This window comes from Vidua chalybeata, chromosome 5 (assembly GCF_026979565.1).
Source record: "Vidua chalybeata isolate OUT-0048 chromosome 5, bVidCha1 merged haplotype, whole genome shotgun sequence".
NCBI classification, from domain to species: Eukaryota; Metazoa; Chordata; class Aves; order Passeriformes; family Viduidae; genus Vidua; species Vidua chalybeata.
The window spans coordinates 5,344,170-5,361,323 of record NC_071534.1 but is presented as its reverse complement, the minus strand read 5'-3'; the positions used below and the strand labels follow the sequence as shown (position 1 = coordinate 5,361,323).

At 37.0% G+C, this 17,154-nt stretch overlaps 1 protein-coding gene across 8 annotated transcripts in view; it reads left to right on the top strand.

Annotated features, from left to right (window-relative positions):
• Window positions 1–15,114, top strand: part of CCDC91 (coiled-coil domain containing 91) — a 113,197-nt gene extending 98,083 nt beyond the window's left edge. For 6 of the 8 annotated variants that reach the window (XM_053943988.1, XM_053943989.1, XM_053943981.1 and 3 more), the window contains one exon: window positions 13,217–15,114. In XM_053943988.1, coding sequence (XP_053799963.1) covers window positions 13,217–13,336 — 120 coding nt within the window. In that variant the 3' untranslated portion in view covers window positions 13,337–15,114. Of the gene's footprint in view, window positions 1–1,894; window positions 2,136–11,780; window positions 11,856–13,216 lie in introns of those variants that run through there. The other 2 variants (XM_053943987.1, XM_053943986.1) reach the window with 2 other exon arrangements.
• The last annotated feature ends 2,040 nt before the right edge of the window (window positions 15,115–17,154 follow it).

The following is a 17,154-nucleotide window of genomic DNA, read 5'->3' as shown; positions in this document are numbered from 1 at the left end:
ACCTTTTGATTAACCAAGAGTAGGTAACTTAAGGAGAAAAAAAGAACAGGAACAACAAACCCCAGAAAAATCTATGCATCCATGTGTGAAAAATCTATGCATCCAAATCAACATGAATACTCTTATCTTGCCATCCTAGTGAGAAAGCTAGATCAGCTGAATTGTGAAGCTTAAACATTTAATACTCTATTAAGCTGAGTAAGTGAGTGTTTTGAGGAGGAGGACTTTGGGGATTTTTTTGTCATTCCTATTAAGATAAAATCTTAATTATTTACTGTCTTTGTCTTTCAAATTAATCTATATGCTTGTAACTGTATTTGTATTTCACTGTCATTTCTTGATTCAGAATTTATGAGAATGTACAACTAGGTATTTTTGTAATATAACAGCAGTTATAAATTTAATCTTTAACTTGGTGTAATCCACATTGCTTTGTACTAGAGGGAAAGTTTAATCAGTTCAATATGATCACTTGGATTAATTAAAGCTAAGAATATCATCTGCAGTTTTATTTTCTTAGTCATAGGTCAACTTCTTGGCTTTTTCCAAGTCCCTGCTGTACCATTCTTTTAGCACCAAGGGGATCCTAAAGAGTCTTAGAAATTTAATGATGGCCATGCTCAACAAAGGCATTTTGGCATGCACCTGCAAGGCTGTCACACTGCAAAAGAGAAGAGGCAATTGTTCCACTCTGATTGATTTTATTATGAGTTCCCAGTGCAGAGATCAGAAGTTGGTTCACTGTCTCTTGAATCCCTAGATTTTTGTGATACCATTTTAATTACACTGGAATTGAGGCCCAAAGAGACAAAGACAGAACACAGAAGCCCCTTTTCTCCATTGTTTCCATGACATTCAGGGGCAGTTTTGTGGTCTCTGTGTTTGTGTTGCAAAGATCCAGAAATCGCAGTTATTTTAACGAGGTGCTCTGTAGAATTTCTCTGTCCATGTACCAGGATAAAATAAGCCTAGAGTCCTTGCAGAACCACCACAAAGTGACATTACTTGGTAGATTGTCTTGGCTGTAGAATTTTGAGGGCATATTATTTTTTTCTCTTGTTCACTACACAAATAAAATGAGTAGATAACGTTGTGTATAAGGATGGTTTATTCTGTTCTGAGACGTTTTCCTACAGCTGAGGAATATTCGTAGTTCAGGGTTTGTTTGGGGTTTTTGTGCTGCTTTACACCCAAGTCCTTTTATGTGGAGATACTTGAACCTCAATAGTTTTATCTGCTTACTCTTTTAGCTGGGGAATTATTTGAGACTTTTCATAGTTGGTTATATGCAGGAAAGTTCAGAGTATTTTTACCCCAAATGTGCAGCTTTGCTCTTTTTTTCCAGGTATGTCTTTCACTGTTTTTATCCTTCTACTGTACTCTGATTTTTAAAAAGTAAATGGGAAAGTTGGCCTTACCATATGTGTTTTGATTAATCTTGCCTAAAATTATTTCCTGCAATTGGATTCCTGCAGCAAAGCCAGTGGGATCAAAATTTGAGACTTTATCGAGTTGTCTGTGAAGCTAGAGAAACATGTAAAGAAATAAATTTTCTTACCTACAGCAATAGCAAGATTAGATAGATGAAGCAAAGGGATGTGGTTTCCTGTTTACTTTTTGCATTCAAATATTTACCCGTGTGTTAGAAATTCAGCAAGATGCTTCAAGGACTTATAGTTAATAAGTATTTATGTTATTTTTCTGCTTTGGCTGCAGGCTACTGACTCATATAATTTGGTCAACTATATTTCTCTCTCCCTTGCCCTTTCCCCCCACCCCACCCTGCTAAGCAACAGTTTCTTCTGGTTTGTTTTTTTTTTTTTTTTTTACTAATGTGAAACAAAGTATTGCCAATTTGAGAAACTGCTGTTTACTTTGTGGTTGTATGTGGAAGAGGTTTTACAGCAACTTCTGGGAGCCAGAGAGAAGTTTGATAAGAGGATCCATGTTTCCCCCTGAAAGAATTTTCTACCAAGGTCGTTGACACAGAAACCAAGAAAGAAAGAAGGATAAATAAGAGAAACCTGCAACTGTCTTTTCCAATAAGCATTTTGTTTGTCTTTCCCGACCAACAAGTAAACTGTAAACTTAGGAGTTTTGTAGGAATGTATAAAAAGCATGCATGCTATAATAAAATGGGGTTTGAAGCCTTCTGAAAATTGAGTGTTTCTGTGTATTGTGACCATCTCAACTACAACAATTGTATGTTCTGGGTGTGATTTTTCAGCAAAGCCTTGACACAAATTTGCATCTGAAAAAGCAGCAGAATAGCCAGGCAGGTACCCAAAGGAAACTGCTTTGGGGAATACACTGCTGTTGAGGAATCTCCACTGGCTGGCAGTTGCAGGAAGGATTTGGAGTAGTGTGGAGCAGAAAACCTGCAGATTGTTGTGTCCTGCTGGTTATTTCTCCCTCCTCCTTTAGAATCTTCCTGCCTGTGGTGTTGTAAGTGATGACATGCTGAGAGCCGTGGGTACTCAATCTGTGTGTGTTTTGAAACAAAGAGGTCTTGCCTTTGATGATATTGTTGCAGCTGCAGCTTTATGAACTATTTTGCCAGCAGCTGCCCTGAATTTTGCTGCAGTAGCTTGGCTTCAAACTCCAAACTGAGTTTTCCAGTAAAATGTTACTGTCAGTAAAAAACATTGTGTTCAATCTTTTCAGTACTGAAGAAGTCCAGTAGTAAATGTGGGCTCAAAAATTTCTATCTGAATAGTAGGATATTAATTTTGAATTCCCTGAACCTTGATGTATAATTACTTATCCTAATGCATGTATATTGCCACAGATTTAATGCTAAATTTATCACAGATTTGCTGCAGGCTGTTTTTCCTCATTTAATTTCTTCATGTGAATCCATCAACTGTAACCTACAATGGTAATTTTAGAAAGATACCTGTATTTCATGTGATATCACCTTTGTCCATGATTTCTAGAATGTCCTGTTTCATCCTGTCACATCTTAAACTTTCATTAAAATGAAATCCTGGCTGCTAAATCACGTGTTCCTCAAAAGCAAGAGGTGGGATTTTTCTCCTGCTGCTTCTATTTACCAAACTCCAGTGTGTTGTCAGGGGACACTTTGCTTTAGAGGCTCTGGCAGATAGTGTCAAAGTTTCACAGGAGCCTTCAGATAATCATGATGCAACTGCAGTCTCCTTGATATCTAGGTAGATTAATTACAGTCTGACTCATTATGTTATTTGTAGCTTCAGCTTTCCATATAAGACAGTTTTTTCACCTCCCAGCCTAAAGCAGTAATTCTCTGTCATGTGTGTTATCAACTACCTGTTACCCTTCTTAGAGGCAATGAAATTGTGCTCATTGTGCTGAGCCTTCTGTTCATGAAGGATCACATTAGATATAGATGTTTAGAAAGCACCCATGGCAATGGAGTAGCAGTTATACAGCTGTGGTTTCACAGTCATGCACATTATTAGGGTTTGGTTTCTTTTTCAATTTGTATACACTGCAAACACATATGATGCAATGATTATTTCTATTTTACATACTTATTCACAGATAATGCAAAATACATATTCACAGTAACAAAAAATATTGTTCTGATTAATGCTTCTATTTGCTGTTTGCTTTTAAGTTAAGCTTAATTAATCCAGTTCTGTAGATATCATCTGGGTACCGTAAAGCAATTCTGTGAGCATGACTCAACATGAGCCCATCAGATAACATTTTTTTATTTGGCTGAATAACAATAAATTTTTTTATGTGTAGGAAGATTGTTGCTGCTTTTAACCAAGCGTGGTTACTGTGGATTAACTTGGAACATGTTTGCATACTGACAAATGAAATAGATCTTTGATACCAGATCTATCACCCAGCCCTGCACTCAGGGCTTTTCAGGAAGCATAGTCTGATAGTCTTCAGGCATTTTCCTGGAAAGGTGGCAATTTGGGTTTATGAAGCTCCACAGAAGCCCTGTGTAATCTCTATTAAGTCATATGTAGCTGTATTAAATCAGGATGTGATAGTGTCCAAGACTGACTTGGTTACTTAAAACAGTTGGAGATTAGAAGAAAACTTAAGGACTTCTACACTGTATGAGCATTCAGGCTCTGACAAGCCTGGATAGAAACCAGTGAGTCACTGTCTTGGTTTGGAAAGACAGGTGTCTGCTAAGGAAGGCAGGAGCCTCCCCTGAACTGGAAAATGTAGACCCCCTCCCTCTGAATTGTTATAAATTTGAAATTAAGGGGGGGGGGGCTCTCAGGCAAAGATACGGGAGCAGGAATAACAGTTCTTTTTTAGGAAAGAAAATAAAAATAAAATAAACAATGCAGTAATACAAAACAACAGACAGAGTAAGAATATGACCTGACACCCTGTGGGTCAGGGTGTTGGCAGCAGTCCAATTGAAATGGTGGTTGCAGTCCTCCTGCAGTGACAGGTGTGGTTCTGTTGCAGCAGTGATCCTGCAGAAATGGGTGTAGCCTTCCTCTGAAGATCCAGTGGTGGTGTAGATGGGGCTGGTCTTTCTCTGGAAATCCAGTGGAAAAGGCTGCTGCTCCTCTGGGAATCCAGTGGAAAAGGCTGTTCTGCTGTCCCAAAATCTCAGATTATATCCAGGTAGGAATGCTTGGCTCCTCCCCCTGGGCAGAGCATCTCCCAGTGGGATGATGGATTTTTTTATCAGCCATGCAGTGACACTCAATGGCCCATTAACAGCAGATGTGTCCCTGGAGGGAGGATTGGTTTGTGGAAGAGATAAAGAAAGCTGCCCAATTAACAGAAGATAACTGCCACACCTCTAACAGATGGCAAATAGAATACACACATTGCCTTGCAATCTAGGATAGTCACTTGTATATCCTTTATTTAGGTGCTGTTGTAAAGTTCTAGTTCTCTTTTTTCATATCAGAGGAAGTGATCTGATGAATTTGGCCACATTGTCTTTAGTTGTCTGCTTGTGCCTACCTTGTGGAGAGACTGTAATCCATTGTGTTTCATAAGCTCTGTAGGCATTTGCCAAGGCCAAATATTAACTATTTGTCAGTCAGAGATTTTGAAGACACTGTTTGCATGTGTTTCTGTATGTTTGTTTTAAGAATCTTAAATCTGTGACTTAAAACCACAACAATCAGATTGCTGAACCAATTATAGTAGCAAGTATGGTAACTCCGTTTTTTAGTGTATGGTGATAGTCTATAAATAATTTTTAGAAAAGAAGAAACCCCATGTTAATAACCTATTAAGTAGGCAGGTCACTGAAGAGATTTCTCATGTGCTAATGCACATAAATATTCGTTATTATTTTTGTGGGCTTAGAAAATGCCTATTTTTCACCTTCTACAGTAGTCTGAGCAGATGCTGCAATGGTTTTTAGTTCTTTTTGCACATGATCTAATTTCCTTGAAAGCAAATTTCTTTCTTGTACTTATATAAAGAAAAGCTAGTATTTTCTTACTTTCCTGGGTCCAGCTGGGAGACAGTGGAGATTCTGAGCAGTTTGACAGGCTGTTTTCCCACTACCTTCAGCAAACTAGGCAAATCTGTTTTAAAGATGTGTCCAACATATGGTATTATTTTAATGATCAAATTCCGAACATAAAATCCTTAAGGTTTAGAAGTTGCAGCATTATTTATTTAAAGGGGAAAAAAACCCAAACATTTTCACATGGCAATATAATTTATTAAACATCACTCTTTTCTAGAGTTTGTCTTGAACATTGATGACTTTCTAATGTGTAGGAGATACTATATAAATTACAGCCGTGAAGAACCTTGTTTTTATATACTTAGTAAGTGTTGTCAATAGTAGAAATTCACAGGTGGACAGACAAAAATGTCCTGTCCTGGGATTAACCCTAAAATAAGCTCTGCTGCACATATGTACCATTTGGATCTGTTTTCCTTCTCATACATTATAGAAATGAGAGGAAATAGTTCATTGTTTCCTCATCCAACTTTCAGATTTGCATGTTCCTCAAGGTAATAATTTTTCTATATGGTCTATTTAATGTGCTAGGGATTTTTTTTAAAGTCTGTTGGATCTGTGGGGAGAAGTTCATTTCTCGGTGTTAGTGCATTGAGAAAGACTTCTGAACCCAGTTTTACTAGAAAATATTAGCATGTGGCTGAATTTCTGCAGCTACAGAACCTTTCAGGATTGTCTCAGGCTCATTTGCTGGAGTGGGTTAGTTGTGGAGGGGGAAAAACCCAAACAAAACCTGTCTATATATCATAAAAATTGTACAAAGCAAAGCCCTTGTCTTTGAATTTTTCTCAAAGAGGAGCATTGACTAATCAAGCAATGAAAAGACACTGATGAGTGTTTAATTACACTGCAAGGGTCTGTTGGACTGCGTTTGTTGGCCAATATCCAGCACAGTGGAATCTTAGCACTAAGGTGCAGTAGTGCTTTTCACCATCAACTGGGCCAGCAGGAGCCTGCAAAAGTTAAGGTTTTGATCATACATGAAAAGCCATTATTTTTCAAAAATACTTTGTCTCTAAAAATATTTAGAAAGTATCACAGATTTAAAATGCACCCATTTATTCACTTAGAATTGAAGTTCAGACCATTGTTCAGAAAGACCATAACTGTAATTTATAGCTCAGACTGATGCTGAAATAATTTAAAAATAATTACATATTGTTAGGTAATTATTGTTAGGTACAGATGTACAGGTAATTAGGATAAACAGAAATACCTAAAGGCAAATTCAGTTGCAACATCAGTGGTTGACTCTAAGCAAGAAGTTGTGTTACATCTGGATTCCCTGCTCCAGGAGCAACTCAGCATATTTTTAACATGTTGTCGTTGTCAAGCAAGTCCCTGCACAGAGGAGGGAATGCCACTGACAGAATTTTTTAGTAAATTATTTATATGCATGAACAAATCAAGCATCACTATAATTTCTGCCTTAAGTAATGTATATTCCCAATTCCACTGATTTCAAAGGGACTTAAATTTGTTTCTCTAGTCCTTAATAAAAGTATAAAAGTATTTAGAAAAGCAGTCTGTCATCATCAGCACTTTTGACTGGTGTTCTGCTCTCCATAGACACATCCATCTAAGTGTTGATCAAAGAGTGAACAGTCAGAACTATAGAAGAAAATGAAAAATTATTCCAGAGTCTTTTCAAGTAAAAATAGGAATTGTTAGTTTAGTCTTATATTAATTTTCTTCCGAAAATAAGTTTAACTAAATTATAAAAAAAAATAGTCTGAAGTATGCTGTCATCATTCTTCAATTTGTATTTTCTTTCTTTTATAGAACTTTTTTTTGTTAGTAAATTCATATAATACAAAACCATACAGACCAATAGCAAATGGAAATCAATTTGTTTGCAAACAGCAAACAGACAAAGCTTTAGTATCTTTATCAGGAATAAAAATACATAGAGAAATTAAGACTAAATTAACTAGGGTAAACTACTTTACCAATTACTAAAAAAGCTTCAATTGTTTTACCTCCAGTGTCAAAATGTCCCCTTTCTATTGAACATTCATCAAAGAGGGGACAGGAAACATATAAGAATGCTTATACTGCAAGTCCTTTGGAAAATATTTAATTATGCCAGACTGATGTCTATGAATAATTACCTGTGGCTAATCAATATTTAACTTCAAAGAAATGCCTTGGTGATGAATCCTATTCAACAGGCAACGAACAGCTACTTGTAAACACCAAATAAATGGAAATCCTTATAATCAGTCCCTTAAATCCACCTTCAGAACCCATTCTCTTCACACATCCATCTCTGTGTTTTCAATTCTCCAAAACATTCATTTGCATTTGAAATTTTCCTGTCTTTGCATGAACATGATTTTCTTTGAGCAACAAGGATACTTTTGAGAATCTTAAGTCTTCCCCCACTGCCCCTTCCTCCTGTATGGAAGAACATAAGTGTGAGCCATATTTAACATTAATTTTGTTTTCTTCACTTTCCTGGGTAAACTTCAGGCCATAGTGAGATTAATGAGAAAATATACCTTTACTGTGGTGAGATCAGGATTTCATCTCATAACTTTCTGTGCTTAACCTAAAATTATATTTTCCGTGTGCTATTTTATTAGTTACTAGAATGGGAGAGTATAATTCTGACATACAGCAATTAGTTATAGAGTTCTGACTGGGTTTCTCCTCTAGTAATTTGAAGTATTTTTACAAGTTGGTGAGTATTTAATAGAGGAAGATAAGTATGAATGTCATGAAAACAAACTTATTTTCAAGTAGATATTGCAAGGGGAAGGTATGAAGGATGTGCATGCTCAGTTGCTTGTGTAAGAAACTAATTTCTACTTTAGGCATCACTCATGTAGACTTTCTTCCCATTTCACAGAAAATTTGAAAGATAAGATAAATCTAGGAAAATGTAGAATGGTGGTTAACTTTGGTTTGAGCTGTGGGTGGCTGAAGTGATGCAGGGGAACTTAAAGTGATGGGTTGACTTAAAGTAAAATAGAGCAGGCTGGGGTAGAAGCATTCTCCTGGTGGTAATACAGTGTCTTTTTCTTTTTTTTCCATTTCCCAAGTCCAATTCTTGCATCCGCTCAGGAGTTCTGCTGTGGCTTGTGCCTTCAGGTCATGCTTTGCATGGGTGGCCTATGGACATGACTGAGGTGAGACCCCACATCCGAGGGTGTCTCATCCAGGCATCTTTGGCCAGAAACAGTGTGGGAATGCACTTAGATCTGAGAACTGGACTGAGGCTTTAAAGAGAGCGGAACAAACAGCACGGAAAGTGTTGGATGGTCCTGCATGACTCTGGTCATTTTTGGTAAATGAAATGTCTGAAGGATAGTGGGAATTTAAGGAGTGGAATTCAAGAAGTGTTTTTTTTTCCAAATCTCATATATCCGATTTCTCAGCAGGATCCATACAAGTGCCTAGAGAGACAACCTCTGGTTCTTCAGGAAAAAAAATATAAATCTATACAGAGTTAAAAGATACTGTTGGGTAATTTAAAATAATGAAGTTCTGGAACATTAAAGCTTTGAGCAAATTAAAGTTCCACCAACTGGACACAGTCGGAAGAATTTGGGAACTTTGAACTAATAGATTTCATAGAGTGAAAGGGAAATATTAAGTAGCAATGACAACAGTGACAGTATGGTGTTGGAAAATGCCCTTTCTTGGCAGATCTGAACCAACATGATGCATTTTTCAGCATCTGTAGAATCAGATGCATTGGTTTCGCTGTGTGAATGCTCCAGCCCAAATGTGTTATTCATAACGATTACATTTGCATATAAGTCACATTTGAATTTGCCAGATGTCCATTTATGTTTGTTTAAATCATGAGGTCATTCAATGAAATGAACAGGACCTAAAAATATAGGGAAAAGACTGTTTGGAAAAGTGAGATTTAAAATATCTTAAAAATTTTCCCATTTTGTGGTATATTATGCAAGCACAGCATAATGAGCACAGGAGCACAGCAATGTGGAGGCACTCTTCAAGAAAGCTGTATCCATTGCTAATAGTTCATTAAAAAATATTGTATAAAAAATTGTATAACAAAGCTTCATTTATTTCTATTTCCTGGCCAAGACAATTTTCCCATTAACAAGCATGTTCTCCTTCTGAACACATTCAAATGTACCATTTTCAAAGACAGCATCATTGCTTCTCTTTTTGTGTTATGTGAAGATCTCAAGTCTTTCTGGATTGTTTTGTCATTTTCTGTAGCATTGAAGATTTTTAGAATGTCCTGCTCAAGACAATGCATATTCACAAACGGAGCAAACAAGGGGAAACTGAATTCTCAAGTTTTATGTTACTGCATTTACATAAATGTTTAACAAGCAATAAACTTTTCTTATGTACAAATGGAGACTAGCAACTAACCACTTGAGTTCAACAAAAGCTCCTCAAATGTGTACTTAATTCATTTGAGACTTTTAAAATCTTGCTCAAGCCTGAAGAAATTCTGGTTTGTTCGTGCTGCAGCCAATCACTACACACATTAAACATTTACTTTTGTACTTGGTGAAATAAATTTAATATTTAATCCTATACAATTTGAGATTGCAGCCTTGATAAAGAAATTAACAGCAGCATATCAGAACACACACCTGGTGAGCTACTCTGGTCCCTTTAAAGCAGAATTTGCAAGGAAAGTCTGCATGAAAAGGAAATGGAGAGTTTAGCCAAAGCTCATGCTCAAAGCTCAATAAATAATTGTTTAGGAGTATAATGATATAACATGCAATAAACATGCACCAAAATTCAGTTTCATGCTGAGCTTCTCCATGTGATATACCTACCAGAAACAAGAGAATCTGATGACATAATGTGAGAACTCTTTTAATTGGAGAAAGAGGTATCTCATGTTCTTTCTTAACATGCAACAGATGGTATTATGTGAACTGGGCTGTATCTGTCCATTCATTCCCCAAAGAAATATGGATCACAGGCACAAAAAAAAAATCTGCAAACTTCCCCAAGCAAAATGTTTTGGTCCAGAAGATACAAAGGAGGCAAGATACTTTTCAAATCAGAGAAAATGCACCAGCACAACAGAGTGGGGATTTTTTTGTTCCATTGTTCCACACTCTTCCAGATACAGCTTCTTTAGAGATTAGTTTGCTGTTTCTTCCATTTTCTTGTCAGTAGCAGCTGTTACTTGAATATCTCAAGAACAGACTTTTCTGACATTTATTTGAACTAGATCTGCTTTAAAATCTGTTGTAAATCAGTGGGCTAGGTTCTCATCAGGCTGTGTATGGAGTCTGTGAAGCCTTCCCATTCTGAGGAGGCTGTAATCTGAGTTTAAGACTCCTCCCATGGGACACCTGATAAAACCCCACGGTCCTGGGTCTGCTCTGCTCTCAGCTCTGGGCTCTCTGGGCTTTGCTCAGGCTCTTGGGCCTCTGCCCCCCTGCTCCCCCCCAGCGTGGGGTTGGGGGGAATAAAATGGACTCTCCTGCTGACCAACAGAGACTTGTCTCATCTGTTTTCCCTGCTGCTGGTGGTGGCCTCCCTGGATCTCGATTGGCACTGCTGCCACACGCTGCTACAAGGCTGCGTATGGAGCCCTAATGCCTGCTTTTGCAGAGAGATGCAAAATTTTGAACAGCTGAAAATTTGCAGAAGTAGAAACACAGGCAGACCGGGTGGGATGGGGCTCTGAGCAACCTGGTCCAGTGAGAGGCACCCCTGCCCATAGCAGGGGGTTAGAACTGGATGATCTTTAAAGTCCCTTCCAACCCAAACCATCCTGTGATTCTATGCTTCTATTACTGAAGGAGAGTTTTATGATTCTGTGGTGTTTAGAAAATATGTGTGTTTTCCGCTGGTGACTAGATTTGATACATTATTTATCTCTGTTGAAACAAATTGCCAAAATATTCTAACTACCCAGTTTTGCATAAATTAGAGGAACTTAAGGAGGAGAAAAGCATAGAGTCATAAAAATGTTTGTGTATTAAATCACAGCACTGCAACCTTTTCCTGAGTGCATTTTCAAAGTGAAGTGGGAAGCTGTCACTATCCTTGCCTTGCATTCTGCGTTGATATTGTTACAGGTAAAAATTGACCCAGCCAAATTAAAAAGAAAAAAAAAAACCAATTTTTATCATAGCGATCAAATTCTATCTGAGCCAGCCACAAAGAAAAGGACAGTCCTGGGTGAGACAGGTTCAACCACTCTAGCAGAGGGTCTCCTATGCTTCACAACCATCCGTCCTGCACGAGCAGTTTTTATACAGTTTATTTTGCTCGAGGCCGGGATTTTGGCGATCAGCCTTTTCTTTCCATTCAAAGTCCCACATATTCATGAAGTCTCTTTTCTCTGCGCTGGTTTGAACAATTCAAGGTCCAGGAAGCGATGTACATCGGTGATGGAGCTACAGGAACCCGGCACTGAGATGTTCCAGTGATCCCAATCTTGAGTAGTTGTCAGGACAATCATCATCATCATCATCGATCATCGCTTGGGAGTTCCTAGATCATCTCGAGAAACGGCTCATCTCCCAGCGAGCCACATGTATTAACTTGCAAATGAGGTCTTATCAGCAACGGTTTCAACATACATGAGGCAACCCCCTTGCCCTGGCTTACTTGCTTTATGTCTATGTTTTTTAACCACATAAAACTTCTACCTATATATCATTTTATAGGCGCGAATTATACCTACTACGCATAACAATATGTTTTAAAAATGGGTATCTGTTATACAATAAAATGGGCATTCAAGTGTTACAGCAATTAACTGGACTGCTGGGTGATAAACAGATCAGTTTTTGTTAAAAGCTGTAATTAAAGCTGTTAGTCCAAAATACATAAGTTGGGAAACATTTTTTGAAAAACCCTCCATTTTCCATTGCATATGAACTTCTCCACAATAATCTGAAAGAAGTGCTGACTTCTTCAAAATTCCATTACTTCCTTTCCCTTGAGTGGCATCATTTTTATGCCATATTAGCCTTGTATCACTACTTTTCAGTCTCATCCTGTGTCATTGTTATATGGCTATTTAGTTGAATTTGGGCTGAGTAAAGGATAGTCAGATTGAAAACATCTCTCAGTTGTGATAATACTTTGACATCTGAACTTCAGTATTCAACTCGAAGGAATTTTGCAGTGCATTTTATTTATTAATTAATGTTTAAAAAAACTCAAATGCTTTTCAGTAAACCATATTTTTGTCATTTAAATTATGAACCCTGCCAAATCTTGCTATGGCATTCTTATCTTTTTTGGTGGGGTAGATTGTCTATACAGCAAAGATATATTTATATATATATATAGTTCACATTGTTTGGCATTAGGGGATAAAATGTAGGAACAAGCAAAATAAATAACAAATACGTTGACTTTTTCCTCTGGGAACTACTTAAACATGCTGCCATTTAAATTACCAGTAGGCTTTAAAATTTTGAATATGCAGTCATATGTAGTGATCACTTTAAACCTGAAGCAGTGTTTTTTATAAAAGCAACAGCTGTTATTTCTCTGGGGATTTACCTAGCATGACAGTTCGACTGTTTAGCATTCTCAAATAGATTGTGTTGAATTTGAAAGCTTTAAAGTTACTTTTAGCCTTGTGTACATTTTATTTTGGAGAAACTCAAATACTCTGTTGGAAAGTTGCTGTTAAATTATACACATTGAAATTACTTAGGTTCTTTAGTTGTTGATTTTTTGTTGTTTAATATTGTTAGAATTCTGCTGACAACCCCTGGTATTTGTTTTCAGGTTTTCTTAAAGTTGATTGATCGTTTTTATTTTTTTTTTCTTTTATTTCAACAGCTTGATGAAATTGTCCGTCAGAGAAATCTGCATAGTTTGGAACTTTTCCTTTCGTGTGCCCAGAAACAGTTAAATGTTTTATTAAAGGAAGAGCCAACCCCAGCAGAAAACAGAGACTGACATTCTCAGTGCTGATGATACAGTGTGATTTGTGAAGCTGCAAATCTCCATCTGGCAAATGATGAATATATTCCAATCTTTTTTGATTGTATCATTGAGTCAAGATTGATTTGAAATTCTTGATAGAAATGTTTGTGGATGATGTTCTTCTATTTATTTATTTATTTTACTACTATTATCAGATAGCAAATATGAGAGGGAAAAAAATCCTTGGAAAAAAATTAGTTTATTTAGGATTTGTTTTATTTAGGATTTTGCTTTCTTTATATTTTCTAGTAGCCCATGTCAAAAGTTTCCTTGTTATGTCTGAAATTATAACATTTCCCTGTTATGTCTGTTTTAAATTTGGCACCATGTGTTGATGTGATTCACCATTATTTTTGATATTTTAAAAAATGGAGACAAACATTTAGTTGATAATAGGTACAAATCCATCTCTATTTCCAAAGTATCTACCCAAGTCCATTGCCTCAGGTGAACCTGAGTAGCTTATTATTTCTTACTGCTTTTGATGTAGAACAGAAGAATCAGTACTGAAACATAAGAGTGTTGTCAGGCATTTCTTAAGTCATTTATAAGCAAATCCAGCTCTAGGAACAGAAAAATTTAAAAACTAAACAGTGCATCTGTTTAGGGTAGCGTAAAACACTGCCATGACCAATGTATAGTATGTATTTTATTTCTGTTTTACTAAGCTAGTTCGATTCCAAAAGTCATTTTTCTCATGACATTACGATTGATGTGACTGACCTCAGTTTCAGGAAGAAGATGTATGTAATTATGTGGAGAGTGGCACTGCACTGCCTCAGTGGAATTTCTGACAGAATAAGGAGTGCAGCCTATTGACCTCACATGCCCTTTCTAAGTGCATCGAAGGAAGTAGAAAAACTCCCCACTGACATTATTGGACTTTGGATTGCTCATAGGTCTTTCTAGTCTTGCTAACAGCAGATTGAGTGGAATTTCTGTGCCTACACTCTATTGATTGTAGAATTGGGGCCTTAGTTGTAAAAGAGCTCTGAATAAAATAAAGGAAAATAAGTGTTCATGCTTAGGTACGTAAATAAAACTAAGAATGATCTCTCTTACGGTGAGCTTATGGACATTTTTTAAGTGTGGTTCTTCTTATTTGGAGGTGTTTCGGGTTTTTTTGTTAAGCTGATTTTTTTTCATCAGCACTTTTCATAAATTGCTTTCTTATAGTAAAAAGGAACACCAAATGGTTGCACATGTATTGGCAGTATGTAATATGTATTGCAGAAAGTTAAGGTTTTTATTCAAAACTTTTTCTGTGCTTCATTTTTGTAATCAAACCCAATAATTTTTGTCTTTTACATACACAACGGTTCACTGAAGAAGTAAACAGTGCTGGTTTTACTAGATGATGACCTTACCCTGCAAATGGATTAAAATCCAGTCTTCTATTTGATACTGGATTGACTGATCAGTTTCCATTTTTTCTGGCTGACAAGAAAATCCTGTAGTGTTAACGAGTTGCCTACTCATTTTCAGTTCCTAAACCAGTGAAATTTTTGTCTCTGTAACTGCACCAAAGATGACATAGATGTCCCCATGGGATTTTTTGAATGTTGAGGTACTGTAAAAGGAAATTGATTGACTAGTGCTTTCCCAATGTGTGTTTAATTGTAGAAATGTGGTATCAGCAGATTCCTAAATGAACTTCTTGATTTTGTTCTAGGCCTGTACATCCAAGTGTTCCCCTTCAAAGCCAGAGCCTGTTTATCAGCCTTTTCCTAATAAAGAGATTTGTATTCTGACTTGTAACACTATGTAAAAGCAATCTTTGAAGAAGCTTATGATTGGAGTCAGTAAGATTTCACTGGCAGCTGTAGTGCATCTTTCCAATTAGATCATGTGTTACTTAACTTCAGCTCTTGAATATTGTGATGGTCACATAGAACTGTACGTATTCTTTTCTTACCTCTGACAGTTTTACTCCTTTTATTTTGCTCTCTATCCTGCAAGCAGAATTACAGACTAGACCACAGACATGCAAGACCAGATTGGGAGCTGGGGTTACATTCAAAACTCCAAGTCTCAGAGAGGAAATTTACTTATACAGCAAAACCAGACCTATTCAGTAGATGAGCTTTGCAGCATACAATAACCACCTTCCACCTTCTCCATACCTCATACAAAGCTTTAAATCTTAGGGATATTTTTCATTATTTCTATCTAACCATAAGAGAGTACAGTCTGTGGAAATTTGGGAGAAGGAAATCAGAATAACAGAATGGCCTGGACTGGAAGAGGCCTTAAAGATCATTGAATTCCAATCCCCTGCCATGGGCAGGACACCTTCCACTATCCCAGATTGCTCCAAGCCTCATCCAGCCTGGCCTTGGACACTTCCAGGGATGGGGCAACCATAGCCTCTCTGAGCAACCTGTGCCAGGGCCTCACCACCTTCACAGAAAAGAATTCTGTCCTAATATCCAATCTGAACCTGCTCTCTTTCAGTTTAAAGCCAGGGACAAGTTTGCAAATCCAATCTGTCTCCTAGAAACTGATATCACATTTTTTAAACAATTCTTTTTTTATTCCTACATACAGACTGGAGAATGACATAAAGGAGAAAATACCATGTTGTATGTCTGTGGGGTAGAACTTTATCTGCCTCTGAGGCCTGGCTGGTAATATTAAATATTGGCAAGACTGTACTGGGAGGAACAAGAAACCCTGGAACTAATCCTCAGAATCAAAATGTAAGAACTAGAACATCAAAAAAGCTCATATAATATTTTATCTCTATGGTCATACACTTCATATTAGAAATAAACCATGAATCTTGTTATATAAAGACCTGGGTTGGACAGCATGTATTAGAAGTGACTTAAAAAGCAGGACAACAGTAGATCCAGTGTTTAGAATGCTGTCTTTCCTTGGTGTTAGTCAGGATCACTCTATTTTAACACTTTTACTTCATGGTCTAGAACTGAGTTCTAGACCTTGTGATTTGTGTGATTTGCAGCCAATAGTTTACACAAAGTTAATACTGAACATTGTGGCATTCATACAGTCTGCAACATTTATGTTATATTTATGTAGATTTCTGTTGGCTCTTTATCTGCTTCCACTACAGGATTCTAGATTGGCTCTGAGACCACATGTGTGCAAGTCATGCACAAAAGAGAATAATGGGCAACGTTTTTTGAATACTGTCAATACTTAAGATATGGGAATATTTGAATTTTTGCCTTGCTGTAAGAATCTCATTGTCAAATTACCCTTGAATTCCTTGAAGCATTGAATTCCTTCACTTCCATCATTAGATGGCAGAACAAAGAAGCAGCAGTAGTCATTCCAGAGGCTGAGATCACTTTAGTATTTTGAATCTTTTGTGCATCTTTACATTGGCTTCTGATCAGAAGTGTGTCATGTCCTGCCAGCTCAGTAAATGACGAGGTTAATTCCCAACTGTCTGAAATCACCCATGCAGATATGACCTTAGAGAGCCTAATTCCTTTTCACACCAAAACTCCCTTAGAACACTCGAAACCCTGCTCTTTCTCTATTTCCTGTGCCCACGTTTGAGCTGACAGATTTTTCTCCACCCCTTTGATGAAGGGAATATGTGTAAGATTTTGTCTTATTTCCTGGAAGGACTTAGCCACCAATATAAATTGTTTCTCAGAGGGACTCACATAATTTATGCTCATTTTCAGATCACATACAATGTCATTGCAGTTATCAAATGGACTTAGTTTAGGTACTGTACACTCCATTGCAAGAGTGACATAATGTGTGGATGAGATCGTCTTAAATTTTTTTTACATGGACATCCTGAATACTGTATA